The sequence below is a fragment of the Caretta caretta genome, chromosome 14 (assembly GCF_965140235.1).
Source record: "Caretta caretta isolate rCarCar2 chromosome 14, rCarCar1.hap1, whole genome shotgun sequence".
In the NCBI taxonomy this organism is placed as follows: domain Eukaryota; kingdom Metazoa; phylum Chordata; order Testudines; family Cheloniidae; genus Caretta; species Caretta caretta.
In genome coordinates this window covers 416,780-433,455 of record NC_134219.1, presented here as the reverse complement: position 1 = coordinate 433,455, position 16,676 = coordinate 416,780, and the positions used below count along the sequence as shown (strand labels likewise).

At 42.3% G+C, this 16,676-nt stretch overlaps 1 protein-coding gene across 3 annotated transcripts in view; it reads right to left on the bottom strand.

Annotated features, from left to right (window-relative positions):
* The window catches only part of DUS1L (dihydrouridine synthase 1 like), a 28,962-nt gene that overhangs the window by 10,790 nt on the left and 1,496 nt on the right, over positions 1-16,676 (bottom strand). For all 3 annotated transcript variants that reach the window (XM_048817790.2, XM_048817787.2, XM_048817788.2), the window contains exons 2-11: positions 15,858-16,104; positions 11,247-11,355; positions 10,195-10,245; positions 8,994-9,106; positions 8,104-8,186; positions 7,732-7,835; positions 2,204-2,348; positions 1,564-1,660; positions 1,119-1,207; positions 28-194 (exon numbers count right to left, since the gene is read on the bottom strand). In XM_048817790.2, the coding sequence (XP_048673747.1) occupies positions 28-194; positions 1,119-1,207; positions 1,564-1,660; positions 2,204-2,348; positions 7,732-7,835; positions 8,104-8,186; positions 8,994-9,106; positions 10,195-10,245; positions 11,247-11,355; positions 15,858-16,094 (1,195 nt within the window). In that variant the 5' untranslated portion in view covers positions 16,095-16,104. The remainder of the gene's footprint in view (positions 1-27; positions 195-1,118; positions 1,208-1,563; positions 1,661-2,203; positions 2,349-7,731; positions 7,836-8,103; positions 8,187-8,993; positions 9,107-10,194; positions 10,246-11,246; positions 11,356-15,857; positions 16,105-16,676) is intronic.

Below are 16,676 nucleotides of genomic sequence, written 5' to 3'. Positions count from 1 at the left end.
TTTGCGGATTAGGACAGGTTCTCTTACGTTTCAAAGATGGATCAAAGCGTTTATTTGGATTTCTCAGTTTTTTCTTTTGTTTATTCTTTGAGAGAATATCAGAGTTTCCATCGTCCTCATCCTCCAGGGCTCGTTTCCCTCGCATGCCTCCTTCGCTCCCACTGGTTCCATTTTCCTTGCACATCTCCTTTGGCCTGAAATGGTTGAACATCACTGTAAGTTAACAGAAGGGGACAACTTTGTTCCTTTGACAACAGTGCTTTTACAGAAGTCTAGGCAAAATGCACTGTCTATCATGGCTATGTCACAGGTGAGACGCAGCCCTTAAAAGCATGGAAAAAAAGCTCAAATATTAGGGTTTTTATAGAATAGCTCAGAGTTCTGAGCCTGCTATTAAAGCAAAAAGGCAGGAGAGCAGTATCTAGTGTGTGGTGGGCAGTTAAATTAGTCAGTTCCATAAAAAGCTTTTTGTTCTCAGGGTAAATGTTTGTACTGAAATTCTCAGTCGGGTAGTCTTCTCCTGCAACCCAAGTTTTCCCCCTAGGTAGGTCATGCTAACAGTTTAAAAAGATCTCACGCAAAACACACAATCATCTCCAATATAAAGGTTTCAGAGTAGCAGCCATGTTAGTCTGTATTCGCAAAAAGAAAAGGAGGACTTGTGGCACCTTAGAGACTAACCAATAGGTGCCACAAGTACTCCTTTTCTTTCTGATATAAAGGGCATTCAGTCCCCATCTCTACTCCATTGGCAGATCTAGGTAACAGATGAATGCTGCCTGTAACTACAGCACATTGTCAAGTAGCAGTATTTGCTTCACGTGCAGGTCCTTATTCTAAGCTTCATTTGATCTATTTTATTTTTTACGTTTTAGAGGTAGATAATAAACTTGAGGAAGGAACCAAAAGGGGAAGATATTTTTTTGTGAATTACTCCCCTGCAAATACCTTACTTTGTTCATTGAGATGTCATTTTTAAAAACTATCCAGTTTTTTTTTTTTTTTTTAAAACAATCTTTCAGGGCATGAAAACTGGAAATGTGTATTCTGAGATGGTGGCACACGTGCATCCTGTCCAGTGAGTTCTCCTGGGAGCAGTGCTAGAGTAGGCAACTTACCCTGGCCTGACGTATGGCTGACAGATCCAATGGAAGAAAGGCAATCCTCCTTTTGGCTTCTCTCCTTCTTTCTGATTAGCTATTTCCTCCTGCAGGACACAAATTACAACCAATGATACCTATTCAATTTGCCTAGATGCCCCCATGTCATTACTACTTTAAATTCCTGGAAAGGCACAAAAATTTAATTAAATTTACACACACCAACAGTTACAAATGAAAAAACCCACCCTCAAATAAAGCTATGGAAAAAACATAGCATATCTGAACACTAAAGAAAGAAATTTAAATGGGAGGGGCCAGTACAACATTTAGCTAGCTAGGCTGTGATGGTAGGTTACAAAGTTCCAAGACTGCATGAACGCAGATCAAGTGCATGTGACACCAGCAGGTTCTCTCCAAGTAGGGTCAGTGTTACTCCAGCAGTTAAGGCCCAAGTTGTTACCTGGCATCGTAATTTCAGGTCTCTGTTGACATCTGCAATGCCCTCTAGTGTCTTCGCTTTTGCCAGTTCTTCACGAAGCTGCTGGTAAACCTGCAGCCTGAGACAAATCCCAAACATCCAGTTACTTTCATTCATCATTTCTAAATTGTGGAGACTGAACAATTCCTTTACAAGAGCTTTTTGTAGCCTTTTCTTGACACATTTGCCAATTGCCAAGAGTTTAGCTATTTCATTCTTCAAATATTATCTTCTCTGACTTGGTTCTGCAATTAGGTCAAAATGTGAACTCTGTGATACCATGCTCATTTACACAAGAGAAGACTGAAGTCCTAACATTATTAGGAATATCATATTAGTGGCTGGATATCTATAATCAGATTTCATAAGGCTAATTATGTCTGCTGACATGCAGAGCGAAGGGGCAGGCAGGTACTTCTCCAGTTTCAGAGAGAGAAAGAAAGAATCAGTTTCCCAGGGATATCTGTGAAGGTTAAAGGCCTCAGCAAACATCTTTCTCTCCATGCAGAGCCAAGAGAGGCTAATCTAGCACCAGCAAGATTGGCCAACCTTCTCCCAAAAGGCAAAGTACTTCTACGCAAGGTGAACTCTCAAAACACTATAGCACTGTGGAGATACTCACGTGTGATGCCAGAGCTTGAAGAGATGAGCTCTGACATAAGACAGCGGGCAAGGATATTGGTGCACTATCTCCAGGTACTCCTCAGTCATCTCCCATACCACAGGGTTTCGTCCCTCAAACAGAGCTGGGTTATGAAGATTACCTTCTGGGGAATAACAAAGAGGAATTCTAAAAATTTCATTTCAGGGTAAAGCAGGTGGCACAACCTCTTGTGTCCAAGAGCTGGACCAGCTGTGGCCTGGCCTGGCCTGACCACCCAGGAGGGATCGTTAGATCAGCAGGTCTGACCTCTTGTATAACATAGGCCATTACATTTCACTCAGTTACCCCTGTATTGAGTCCAATAACTTTTGTTTGGCTAAAGAATCTCTCAGGAAGGTATTCAGTCTTGATATGAAGACACCAAGACCTGGAGAATCTACCACTTCTCTTGATAGTTCATTCCAATGGTTAATCACTCTCACTGTTTAAAAATGCGTGCCTTATTTTTAATCTGAATTTGTCAGGCTTCAGTTTGGAACCATTGGTCCTTGTTATGTCTTCTCCACTAGATTAAAGAGCCCTTTAGTACTCAGTATTTTCTCCCCATGAGAAATGTAATTGAGTCCCCACTCAATCTTCTTTTTGATAAGCTAAACAGATTGAGCTTTTTATATCTCTCATTGTAAGATATTTTCTGCAGCCCTCAAATAATTTTTGTTTCTTTTCTGCAGTCTCCAAGTTTTCATAATTTATTTGCTCGCAACTCCAGCCCAGCAGGGGAACCCTGTGTCTGGATTGTAGCAGTCTACCTTCCACCCCATGACTCAGGCTTTTTGCCACCAGCACAGGCAGCCTTCAGTGGCAGCCTCTGTTTTATTTCCAGTTTTTTTGCACTATGGTGACATCTTCATCACAAGCTCAACACCATGGGTTCAGGAACTGCTCACCAACATTCCACAGACCATGACTTTGAGGATTTCAGGCACCTCTACCCACCCCTTCTCATGACAAACAAACACTCTCAGAGCTCCCTGATCCAACCCAAGCCTTCTCCACCCCCCTCATTCTCATCAGCTCAAAAAAAATACCAAGTAGCCTTAAGGCTACCATTAAGAATTAATCAGCCATAACTAGATTCCATTAAATACTCAAGAGTGAGGTTCTGATGTCAAAATTTGGAACAAGGCATCACCATGCCTAACTTCTAGAAGCCTAGAAAATCACTGGGATTCATAAAGCCTGTGGCCTTGTCTATATGGCATGGCAAATCACATCATATCTTTTAGAGCATACCAGCAGGGTTGATGTGGGACAGTTAGGCACATGTTAGAGAGTTTACAAATTTCATTCCTTTGGCACACTTTGCTGCACTGTGTAGACAAGCCCTGAGTAAGGTGTCTAGACTCCCCATACAATGAATGGAGGAAAATAGGCATTTAAGGATGGGATTCACAAAAGCAAGCATGCTAGGCGACTTCTCACCTATGCTAGGAAATGGGAAATGCTAAGGAGAGGGACAGTGTCGTAAGTCCCACCACTCTCACGGAGATAGGTGCCTAGGTTCAGGCTGCAGGGAGTCGCCTCTCTATGCATGGGATTTTCTGTTGCAAAGCCTCTCTTGCAATTAGGTTCCTATGACATTTTTATAACAGGGGCTGGATATAGGAACAGGAGGAGAGAGAACTTCCCTCACAACACTTAGCCCAGTGGTTAGCGTACTCCCTTGGGATGCGGGAGACCCTCAGTTAAGGCCTCCCACTATCTCAGGGGTAGAATGGATTTGAACAGGATCTTCCACCTCTGTGGTGAGTGCCCTAGCCACTGGGCTATTGGACAGTTTGATGTGGAGCTCTCAATCTCTCCCATGGGGTCTGCTTCTGGGATTTAGGTGCTTAAGTCCTTCTGTGAATCTAGCCCTTAGGTTTTTGTGGGTTTAACTGATTTTGTAAAATTAACTAAATATTTTGCTATTTCAACCATAGATTAAAATCCACAATAAACGAAACTATAAATGCTGTTTTCCAAATGGCACTAACAGTAGAGCATCTTACTTGGATTTTACAAAACTGCTACAGGCAAAATACATAAAACTAAAGGACCTGATCCTGCAAACACTGAAGCAGGTAAGTTAACATTACTGAGAAGACCAGTCCCATTGATTTTAATGAGACTACTCATATGCTTAACATTAAGGTGTGATTTCCAGAAGTACTTAAGTGACTTAGGAGGAGTTTGGTGTGGTCAAAGCATTTCAGCTGTCTTGATTTGTGGAAGTTCAATAGGTATCTAAAGGTTGTACTTGTTGCAAATATAGTATGGACTATTTGTTTCTTAATTTTTTGTGTTTCAGTTTGTTTTTCCTCAGAGTAAGTTAGTTAATAAGGCCACAGACTTGTCTTTTTCAGCATAGATGATTACTCTAAGCGTTGAACTTCTTAGCAGAAAAAAAAAAGTAAAATCTGAAATTCTACTAATAATTCGGAAGCTAAAGAAACAAGTATAAAACATTAACTTTAGCAATTTAAGACTATAAAATGGGAAGTAAAGAACTAGCAACATGTAAAAAAAAATCTAATTTAAAATTTTAAAAATCAATGTAAACAAAATCATGAATTTTATCCACCCTGATCAGTAAATAACCTTTCACCTCATACATCTAAGTGGTGCTGTCTCAGAGGAAAGCCTTTGTGGGTCGTAGATGTACCAGTAGTAATATGGTAATTTTACAATGTTTTATATTTTCAAAGTGCTCTACAAACATTAATTAATCAATCTTTACCAGCCAACATGAGGTAGGTATCATTATCCCACTGGTGCTCAAGGGGAAACTGAAGCAGAGAAGATAAGTAACTTGCCCATTCTCAAATGAGTCAGTGACAGAGCCAGGATTGGAACTCGAGTACAATTTTCAAAAGCACCTCTGGGCTTGTCTACATGGTAAATTCATGGGGATGTTAGTGTAAAATAGCTAGGGTGGGAATTTAAAGCCACTAGCTATTTTGCACTAGCTCACCATGTGGCCACTCTTATTCTGCGCGAAGAATGCCTTTTTGGAGTTTTGGTTAAACCACTGCAAAAAGGCACTGTTCAGGGCAGCATCAGAGTGTCCACCTGGGGAACAGCTACTCTGCACTAGTTATTCTGGGCTTCCTTTCCTGTAAATAAGCGCAAAGTCCAATTTTCAAAAGTGAGTTAGGCACTTAGAAGCCTAAATACCATTGATTTAGGCTCCCAAGGTCCATACTCCAACAGCAGTTCAGTACATAAATACCTATGAGGATCTGGGTCTAAGTGCCCAAATTACTTTTGAAAATTGGACTTCGGCATCTAAATCATTTAGACGCTTTTGAAAAATTTTACCCTCTATTAAATCATGCTACTTTAATTGAAGCCATAAGATAATCCAACAGACAGTGCCAAGTATTTGGAACAGGCCACTCTTTCTAAAGGAGGAAGCAAGCATCCAGGTAAGAGGTAAGATGCCTAGCAGGACAATGAGTATTATAATGAAGGAACCTAATGCTGCCCCATCTTAAACAATACCCTAGAGATCTTCTGTTTGCAAAAATGCCAAACACCAACCAGTAGCCACAGAGTCACTCAACAAGCAGACATAAAAACCAAAGGCCCAGAACAAGTCTTCTCTTCTGACACTTCCCTTCTCAGCCCTCTGGAAACCATACACGAAAACCTTTATGTACTGATTTGTCTGGATGACAGAGTGACAGATATTATGGACACTTGGAAGATCCAAAGATTATCAACTTTATAAATGTTATATATATATTGATGGGCTAGGAAATGTATTCTGGCTCCAAGGGGATGTAACAGAGATTTCCTGAAGGAACCAAAACCACTGGGGGATAATTAATGCACATACCTAGGCAAGTAACAAGCCTGCAGAAGTCTCACCTCCTGGGGAAATTGCATATATTAGTTTGACCTGATTCAAGAGATCGAACAAAGAAATGAAAACTCTGTAAGTGACCATCCTGACATAGGGAAGGAAGTCACTCTTATTTGATCCAAGACCTGACATGAAACTGTGACAAAGGGAGCCAGACCCTGCAGAAAGGGCCTGAAGTACTTTGTTCCTATCAGGGTCTCCATGTGGTAGATGGATGACTGCTTGATAAGCTAAGATCTCCACATGAGATAATTATTGTTTTCAAGATGTTTTCTCTGTATGTTCTGAATAAATAACATTTTGCTTTATGTAGGCTGGTTTGTCCCTGATTAACTCTGTCATTGCCTCTGTGAGCACAGGATTGCAGATACTGAACTAAACCCAAATCTGCAAAGGTCAACACAGTGAATTGCCAGAGAAACTACAGCCTACCTCCCCAGTCAAGAGGGTGAGAGTCACGGGAAACCACCCCAAGAAAGGTGGCAGCTAAAAGCCTGACACCTAAGTGTGGTGCCCTCAAGGAGGCCACAAAGGGGTCAGAAGTGCAGTTATCTCAGGAATGGTGACAGATCACTCCCTCCAAAGGCCAAAGCTCAGCACTAAGATAAAGTCCAGTTTATTTATGGACTATTGACTTCTGTTTATTTCATCCAAGTCCATTCCTATGTCTTTGATTGAAACAAGCAGTAGATCTTATTCACATGATCAAGAAGGTGCATACTGCAGCTTGATCAGCACATTGTGTTGCTTATAGTGCTAAAAACAATGTCTGAACAATATCTTTTACACGAATCTGTTCTGGCCTCCCTTCTCTTCTTTCTTGTTCATAATTATGGCAATTTTCTATAACTAGTGACAGTCATTCAATAATTTGTGTCTAAAGTGATCAGTATAAATGGTAACAGGTTTCAGAGTGGTAGCTGTGTTAGTCTGTATCAGCAAAAACAACGAGGAGTTCTTGTGGCACCGAGACTAACATATTTATTTGGGCATAAGCTTTCGTGGGCTAGAACCCACTTCATCAGATACATGGAGTATAAACGGTAACAATTTTATTTTTGATTCCTCAAATTCTGACCAGATTAATCAGCGAACAATTTAAGCAAAAGGCATTGTACTTAGGAGAAGATGCCCTAAAGAGCCAGATTGTTAAATTCACATTACAAAACATTTACCTATGTGTTGCCATGGGAAACAACAGTCCCAGACAGCTGATGGGACACAGTTCCTGATACTTGCATTTCACATCCTCTGACAGATTACAGAACATTAACAGAAAAATTCACCACGGAACACTCTCTTGCAGGGTCAGGGTTTCACCCTAATGGTTCTGAACTACTCTAGGGCAATACAGCACTGAAAAGCTTATGCTAACTAGTTAAACTCAATAAAGTTTGAATCATCCACACAATAGTATTTTAAGTCCAGTACAGCAACTTTTATTATACAGTGATTCCTGGTTTTGATAAGAGATGCCAGTATGAGGGAGATGCAGATGAAGAGCAGTCCTCTTTAAATCAAGGCCATTCAACAAACCACACTTGACTTTGGCTTTAGTTTCTAACAGATTAGGCTAACATGGATCCATCAAGGGGATTCAGAAACAAAGTTATTATACAAGAAAGTTCATTTTCCTTACCTGCACTCATGACACCATGCACTCCTGTCTTCTGCATACACTCTTCCACATCACTGAGGTATTGGATGTTTCCATTTGCAAACACGGGGATGCCCACAGCCTTCCTACACAAGTGAAGAGAACAATCACACAAAACAAAGAATCGGAAAACAGAAACCAACCTGCTCACAATTTGTTGAATGAATCAGAAACTTCTAATGCGATCACAAATCCCTGTTTCCCCTTTGATGCCCCTGCACCACGTTCTGGATCTAAACCTTACACTGAAACTGAATGTGTTTAGCCAGAAGCTTGTCTAACCCTTAGGTATGGAGTTAAGGGGATTATGCACACTATGCATGCACATGTTGATATCTGTACAGGTGCACTTACCTCACAGCCTTGATATGCTCCCAGGATGCCACACCAGCAAGAGGTCCCTTCTGTTCCTTAGTGCGGCCATGGACAGTCAATAGCTAGAATGCAAAGTTACACTTAATTTTCATGTACATGGATCATTAGAAACAAACAAACAAAAAAATCTACACCAGGAAATTCCCCCCTCTGCTCATGTACAGGGATGCCACAGAACTCCCAATGTTACCTTGATTACTGTGCGGACTCTGGCCCCAGAAATGCCACCAGCTCACATACTGTGGCAAGGACTTGGGCATCTCTGAACTCTCCACTCCCTAACATGGCACAGACATTTCCTGGGAGATTCTATAGCATTCCTGTATCCTCAGCTCTCTTACTGATTTGGTATTCACTTTGGAACAAGTAACAAACATGGCTAAACCTGTTGCTTTTGGGCATAAGGCCAGGCCACCATCTGTTATATTATCTCTTTTGTGATAGTCCCTCCCAATTTGTACAATTTAATTGGAGTTAAATCCCAGGAAATCCTCCTTTCTATTTCTCATTTGTTACTGGCTGTGTCTGCTACAAGGTGTCCTTCACAGACACGTTGATTTCACACTTTCATGTTGCCTCCTACAGAGTTGTGCCTAGACTAGAATTCTCACTCCCAGTGAAGGAGGCAGCATGGTGCAATGGTTAGAGCAGGGCACTCTGAGTTAGGAGACTCAGGTTCTATCGCTGACTCTGCTATTGACTCTGCTGTGTATGACAATGAATAAGTCACAACTCTCTGTGCCATTTTCTCCATCTGCAAATTAATATAACCTATCAGTTTCCACAAAACACAGAGATCTTTGGATGAAGGTGCTTTATAGAGATATTTATGTCTAATGCAACAGTATAGGAAGCAGCTGCCTCCTTACCTGGCAGCCAGCCTTCTCCAGCAACTGTGCATACTTCACTGTCTTGTCAATTTCTGGGAAAACACGGATTTTGCATGTGATGGGAACAGAGAGCTTCTCATGAGCAAGCAAAACTGGGGAAGGATTGAAAAGACAGGTAAGTGGATCGCACAATGCTTTGAAGAGAGTCTGTTCTCCCCAAGATCTGTGCTGCAGAATGGCCTAAAGAGCCAGCACTCCTGCGACAACTGTACTGTTTATACATAAGGCTGTGAGTCTTTCACAGAGGTCACGGACTTTCTGGGACCTCTGACTTCTGCAGCAGCTGGTGTGGTTGACCTCAGGGCTGCCTAAACAGCTGAAGGTATCCCCAGCTGCTACTTGGGTGGCCCCAGGCAGCTGTCTGGGAGCAGTAGCGGCGGGGCCCCAGGCTGCCCCACACCCCAGAGCATCAGCCACAGGAGACGCCCAGAGCACCTAAGTTTTAGTCAGGGCATTTATATAGTACAAGTCATGGAAAGGTCATGGGCCATGACTTTTTGTTTGTTGCCCGTGACCTGTCCATGACTTTTACTAAAAATACCTGTGACTAAATCGTAGCCTTATTTATACTGCACTGTCTGTATGTCTACACAGACTAGGGTAGTGGCAGCAAAAAGTGAAGTCAAAACCTGAACTGCAACAGGAAAGGCATCAAATGCTGAAAATTAATTTGCTGTGCCTCCTCCTCCCTTTCCTCTATATCAAGTCCTCATTCTCCTTACTTTCAAGACCCTTAACAGCTCTCATTTTCCTTACTTATTCACTCTTTATTCTTATCACGTCAACCCTTGTTCCTTCTGCTCTACCAACAATGCCAGTCTTGATCTCCATTTGTCTACCTCTCCCACAAATGTCTCTGTTTCTTTCCATGCTACCCTTCATGCATGGAATGCCCCTCTGAACTGGCCTATAAAGTCACCATCCTCTTCTCAAGACTCATCTCTATCATGATGCTTGTGAGGAATTATCATGCTACTAATCATGGCTAAGTAGAGGGCCTGTTCAAGATAGCCAATATAGTCTGTGTCTTTTTCGCGTGTGTGGTCAGCGCCCAGTATGTTGTGGGGCTACCAGAATAAAAAATAAAATAAAATGCCCACTAAATTTCCCTATATTATGTCCCCCCACACTCTCTCCCAAAGTGAGACCTCAGCTAATGAGGCCCCTTTTGGGGACTTACTCATTTTCTGGAGAAGAGCCCACTCCTCTTGCAAGAATGCTCCATAATGACCTGTAACAAAATAGCACATTATGGGCTGGCACAGACAGACAAAATGATGATCCTAAAGGGTTCTGTTTTACTTACACACATGGACCAACCACATTCTTACTCCTCACAGATAGATACAGAATTCCACTCTTCTGCCCAAATTGGAAGAGCTAGATCATTCTGCTTCCCATGATACCCCAGATTCACAGGTTAAACAATGAAACCCCACACCCTGCTCTCTCTAGTGCTCCCCAAGGCTGATGAATGTATTGACAGTTCACAGTCTTATTTTCAGGGTTTTAGAACTGGTATGTAAAAATTCACTCTGGGTTTAAGGTTGGGAGAATAGAAAGGTCTATTGTCTCTGGATGCTGATGCACAGTTCCTATTAATCCTTAAAAAACAACTTGTGCTTAGGAAACTGAACTGAGGAACAGATGAATAGCAAACTTTTGGTTCCTCCCTTTTCTTCCCAGCTGAATTACACTGATCTAGCCCAGAATCCCCGATATCGGTCTCTTTCCCCCCCCACAGATATCCCTGCAATCTCCTTAACCCTCCTGCAACTCTTTAATTTTTGTAGACGTTAATGTGAATAAGCTCTGTATGTGCACTGGGGACACAGGAGACCCTAAATGTTGGCCTGCAAGAGATTATTTTAAAGGAAGTCTTAAGAAGTTTGACTGAATAATTAAAATAAATTTCTAGTTTCTGATGGTGGAAGGTTTCATTAAACTCTTTTAAACTCATAAAATTACACTTTTTGGATGGATATTCTGCACACAAGAGCTGGCTAGCAGTGCTTTGTAGAACTACACTTCAAGCAACTAGTTTTAGCTTCAGTTACTTACAAGGTACCAAATCAGCCCTGGTTAAAATAGGTGTAACTCTGCTGATTTCAACAGAATTGGAAGGCACATCAAGGCAGGATTTGGTCCACAGGATGTTGCACTGCCATAGGGTACGTTTAGACGTGCAACGTGTCACTGCTTTATTCATTCAGAGCTCAGGTTTGCACGTACCTCTCTTTGCAATCATCTGAGGGCAACCCAAATTCAGGTCTATGGCATCACAATAATCCTGAGCCAACAGTGCAGCCTGGACAAACACTTCAGGGTCATTGGCACAGAACTGAGAAAGATGTACATAAGTAACAAGTTAGGCACGGCTCAATTTCAAGTACTGACAAAATATTACAACTACTTATAAAGGACCTCATTGCTATAGTGTATGGATACAATTTATAGATCTTAGATTAGAAGCAGAGACTGTTTCTCAAATTAAAGGAATATATAATCCTTGACACGCAACTGCTGCAGAGCGACAACTTTAAATAACTCCCTCACCCCCCAAAAAAGCTCCCCCCAAAAACCCAGAAAGCATAGCATTCCAGAGCCAAAGTCAAAAGAAACCCTGGCCAAAGTGATGCATTTTAAACACATTTACATGTGCCAAGGCCAGGTGAGAATGGATTCCAAAGGAGAGGATTCACTATCCATATCTACCTGAAATAAACAACTGAAGCATTCTGGATATACATAGGTGGCTGTGGCTGGCAGAAGAGAGGAAGAAAAGATGTCTCTGAGGTAACTGGGTCCTGAGCCAATCAGGATTTTGTAGATACCAATCATCAACATTACTTTCCACAGGTGGATTCTTAACCAGTGCAGAATGTGGGAGCACAGATACAATATGCTATTGGTCAACTGTTCATAGTCTCAGATTGAATTAGTATTTAATATATACGAAATATCAGTTCCTCAAGAGCAAGCGTGCTTTCATTTTGTGTTGTTTTGTTAAGGGGGACTCAGATAGTTTAGGCTCCAAATTTAGTCATTTTTAACAGGTTTTACAAAGCCCAATGCAAGTGACAAAAATGGTGTGATGACTGAAACTGAAAACAGACTAGTCAGGTTCATTGTCCAAAATGAATAAAATATAAAAACCAAACAAACAGCATAACGGGGGCAGTTAGAGGGTAAAAATGCTCTTACGGTAGTATGGGTTCAGTCTCACCTGTGCCTGATTTACTTCCTAGGGCCTACAACTGAGAACCAGGTCTGCTGGGAGATATAAAGGCAGGCTGTACTCAGTAGGAGGGTGAGCTGACAAAAGAAGCTGCATGATGAAAGGTATTGGAGTAATGAGGAAGAATAGCTGTTGCTCCCAGGCAAGTTAGCTCAGTAGGAAATAGTTTTTGGAACAAAGTGACTACAGAGATCAAAGCAGTTGGCTGTTTCACTTATTAAGGTCTCGACACTAAGGCCTGGGGAATTGGACTTTTGCTACACCCTGTGGTATCACCTACTTAGGTGGATCAGAAATCCCTGCACTGAAGGGGGGAGGAGGGGAAAAGAACTGTTGAGCCCTGGGGAGGGGCTGAAGGAAGCTGTGGCCTGGGGTAAAGTATGATTAAATAATTATGGAGCCTAGGTGACCAGCTGTGACCCAACAAGAGGCTATGTGGAAAACTTTTATACCCTAAAAAGGAGACGACGGATGATTTAGCTAGACAAACCCAAAACACTAGATGGCTTCCAAACTGATATGTGACCTTTTTGCCTTGTTACAGGATAACATCTCCAATCTATACCCTTTAAGGAATAATGGGAGCTGGAGCCAGTCAATCCCTGTTCATCATATGAGCCCTTTAAGGAAACAGCTATTCAAGGGAGCACCAGACTAGCTGGGGAATCATAGAATATCAGGGTTGGAAGGGACCCCCAGAAGGTCATCTAGTCCAACCCCCTGCTCGAAGCAGGACCAATTCCCAGTTAAATCGTCCCAGCCAGGGCTTTGTCAAGCCTGACCTTAAAAACCTCTAAGGAAGGAGATTCTACCACCTCCCTAGGTAACGCATTCCAGTGTTTCACCACCCTCTTAGTGAAAAAGTTTTTCCTAATATCCAATCTAAACCTCCCCCACTGCAACCTGAGACCATTACTCCTCGTTCTGTCATCTGCTACCATTGAGAACAGTCTAGAGCCATCCTCTTTGGAACCCCCTTTCAGGTAGTTGAAATCAGCTATCAAATCCCCCCTCATTCTTCTCTTCTGCAGGCTAAACAATCCCAGCTCCCTCAGCCTCTCCTCATAAGTCATGTGTTCCAGACCCCTAATCATTTTTGTTGCCCTTCGCTGGACTCTCTCCAATTTATCCACATCCTTCTTGAAGTGTGGGGCCCAAAACTGGACACAGTACTCCAGATGAGGCCTCACCAATGTCGAATAGAGGGGAACGATCACGTCCCTCGATCTGCTCGCTATGCCCCTACTTATACATCCCAAAATGCCATTGGCCTTCTTGGCAACAAGGGCACACTGCTGACTCATATCCAGTTTCTCGTCCACTGTCACCCCTAGGTCCTTTTCCGCAGAACTGCTGCCTAGCCATTCGGTCCCTAGTCTGTAGCTGTGCATTGGGTTCTTCCGTCCTAAGTGCAGGACCCTGCACTTATCCTTATTGAACCTCATCAGATTTCTTTTGGCCCAATCCTCCAATTTGTCTAGGTCCTTCTGTATCCTATCCCTCCCCTCCAGCGTATCTACCACTCCTCCCAGTTTAGTATCATCCACAAATTTGCTGAGAGTGCAATCCACACCATCCTCCAGATCATTTATGAAGATATTGAACAAAACCGGCCCCAGGACCGACCCTTGGGACACTCCACTTGATACCGGCTGCCAACTAGACATGGAGCCATTGATCACTACCCGTTGAGCCCCACAATCTAGCCAGCTTTCTACCCACCTTATAGTGCATTCATCCAGCCCATACTTCCTTAACTTGCTGACAAGAATACTGTGGGAGACCGTGTCAAAAGGGGGGCCAGCTGTTAATCAGGTACCTCCTTAACATGACAAAACCCAGCTGTTGGGTAACTTGCAGGAAGAGAGAGTGGGCAGATAGCCCAAAAAGAGAAGATCCCTGGGATGGGACCCAGAAAGGAGATTTGTGGGCTGGGGAAGCCAATTTTAATCACAGCCCCAAGAAGGAAGGCTGGGCTGGGGGGGCTGAACCAAGGGAAAGAAGTGTATGAATTCAAGGACCAAGGGAGCCCCTGTGAAGCAAGGCTGGAACCTGGATATTGGTGGGCTGGGGAAGCCTGCTTGAATTGCAGCATAGTCCTATCAAGGAGGGCTGTGGAATCCCTTTGCCAAGTGGGAAGGAGTTGAGTGCCGGGACCAGGCAGAGACTCTCTGTGAGAGGCCATAAGCTGTAAGGGGACTAGTAGAGCTCCCTGGCTTGGAAGGAACTGGGAAACTGAAGCTTTGTAACAAGGGTGAATTGGAACTGAAGTTGCTTGGTGCCCAGGGTGTCAATAGAAGACTTAATGCAAGACAGCGTATCAATAAAGGAAGAGTTGATTGAATGGTTACATGAAGGTGGACTCTCTTAAATTCAACAAAGTGCCGTCAGGTAGCTTTTGGTTGAGCAGTAGAGAGGTGTTTATCCTGATATAGGAATTAACTTTCTGATGCCTTTCAGCACTACAAATCTCTGAGAGACTGGCTTTTCTGCCCTGATATCCTGAACTAGCTATTAATGGCAGAACCAGACCTATGACTGAAGTGAATCAATATCTCATCTGACCTAAAGAAACTGTGTGTGATGCAAGCACACCCTTCTCAGTAATGGCACTTTTTTAGTATTTAGTGCTACTCAATACTTAGTATCTTTCTTTATTTAAATTTTGTAAAAAGGCAAGCAAAGTGAACTTTGGCTCCTGTTCAACAATTCTCCAAATAAGGATTAGGAGGAACTTCAAGTGAGGTAAGTCAAAGTCAAGCCATTGACTTAGTTCAGCAACATACCAAAATATATCAAGATGTCACTTATGACACTTGTTTCTTGTAATTTGAGTAACAAAGACAAATAATTGCTGCTGACTTTTGATTCACTATCTTAAAAATTTGAGATGCTTTAAAAGGATGTTATAATCTAATATTTTAGGATGCCTTGAGTTTTTACTATTGGAAAGCCCAAACTAGATGTACATAAAAAGAAGTGGTATTTCATACATCAGTTTTTTTTTTTTAATAAGGTGAATCAAAATTTGGGAACTACTGGGCTAGAGCTTGGGCTAGAGCTTAGCCAAGACACCAAACTACCTGTCCAGCCAAGGGGGAAACTCGGCATAGCAGCATACCTTAATGGGGAACGTGTGTCACTGCTGCTACAAGGGAAAGTTAAATTTTAAACATCTAATTTTAATTCTAAAGTTAACAAGGAGACTTTTAAAATAAGACCTAAGCTGACAATCATCAAACAAATCCCAGATTCACTCATTTCAGAAGGTTCTGTATACCTAGTCTCTCAAGAATATATTGCTCTGTTTATACCCTGAAAGTTCTTTCTCGCCCTCCGTTACAATCTCTTCACTGAACAGGCAAGACCCGAGGGGGTAAGACTTCTTATAGAGGAAACTCAATAACTTCAGGTATATGGCATGGGTTAGTGTTTGTACAGCACTTCAAGTAAAGGGCTATAAATAAGTATTCTGGAGCAACATACTCTCCAAATTATTTATATTATTGTAGCTCCCAAAATATGCCATAAGAACATATACTAAGATGGGGATGAGCTCTACAGAGCTTACAATATAAAATTAAAATTCCTTTTAATGACTTTACCTGCACAATCAGTGGCCGATCCTCAGGGCACACATCACAGTACAAATTCTCTTTGCGGTAATTGGCATCTCTGACAAAGACCTGAGCATGCAGCATGGGCGTGTAACACAACTGGGCTCCATGGCGACGGCTCAGTAGTCTCCAAGCTAGTTCACTCTGATCCACCATGGGAGCAACTACATAGTGAGCACCTCTCAATGTGTTCCTCCAGAACTCAAACCCCTGGAGCTTTGGCATCTTACCCAGACTAAAAGGAAAGAGAGAAATACAGAATTTTTTTGAAGTGCAATTAATCATGAGCAGAGCCAAAAGAATCTGACAATCTTTTCCTAAATAAACAGTAACAAATATTTCTAGTGCCATGTGAAGTGTGCAAAGAGAAGCCTGTCCCCTGCTGTACTGTTCTATAATATGTCTAAGGTGACCACCACAACGTGCACAGAGGGCTCATTCAGTCCTAGTTGTGATAGCTACTGTACAAACAGCGCCCACAAGACTTTTTTTCAAAAACCAAAACAAAACCCTCACCACCTACCCCCTTCCAATTTCAGACTATTGGTCACAAGAGAAAGCTCTAAAGAGACTCTACTCAGGCTCCAGGAAGCAGCCAATTCCTGAATTACTTAAATCAAGCCAGACCTCTGGCACTTGGTAAATCTACCTAGATTTCACTGTACTTCAGCTTGGTGGTGGTATACCTAAAAGGTCCATTACCCCCATAGAGACTTCTGCCTTGCCTTTCAGGTAGGTAACAGAAATGCCACGGTGTTGACAGCAGCTTTAAAAAGTCAAACCGCAGGGGAGTGTAGGAGTAAGTGA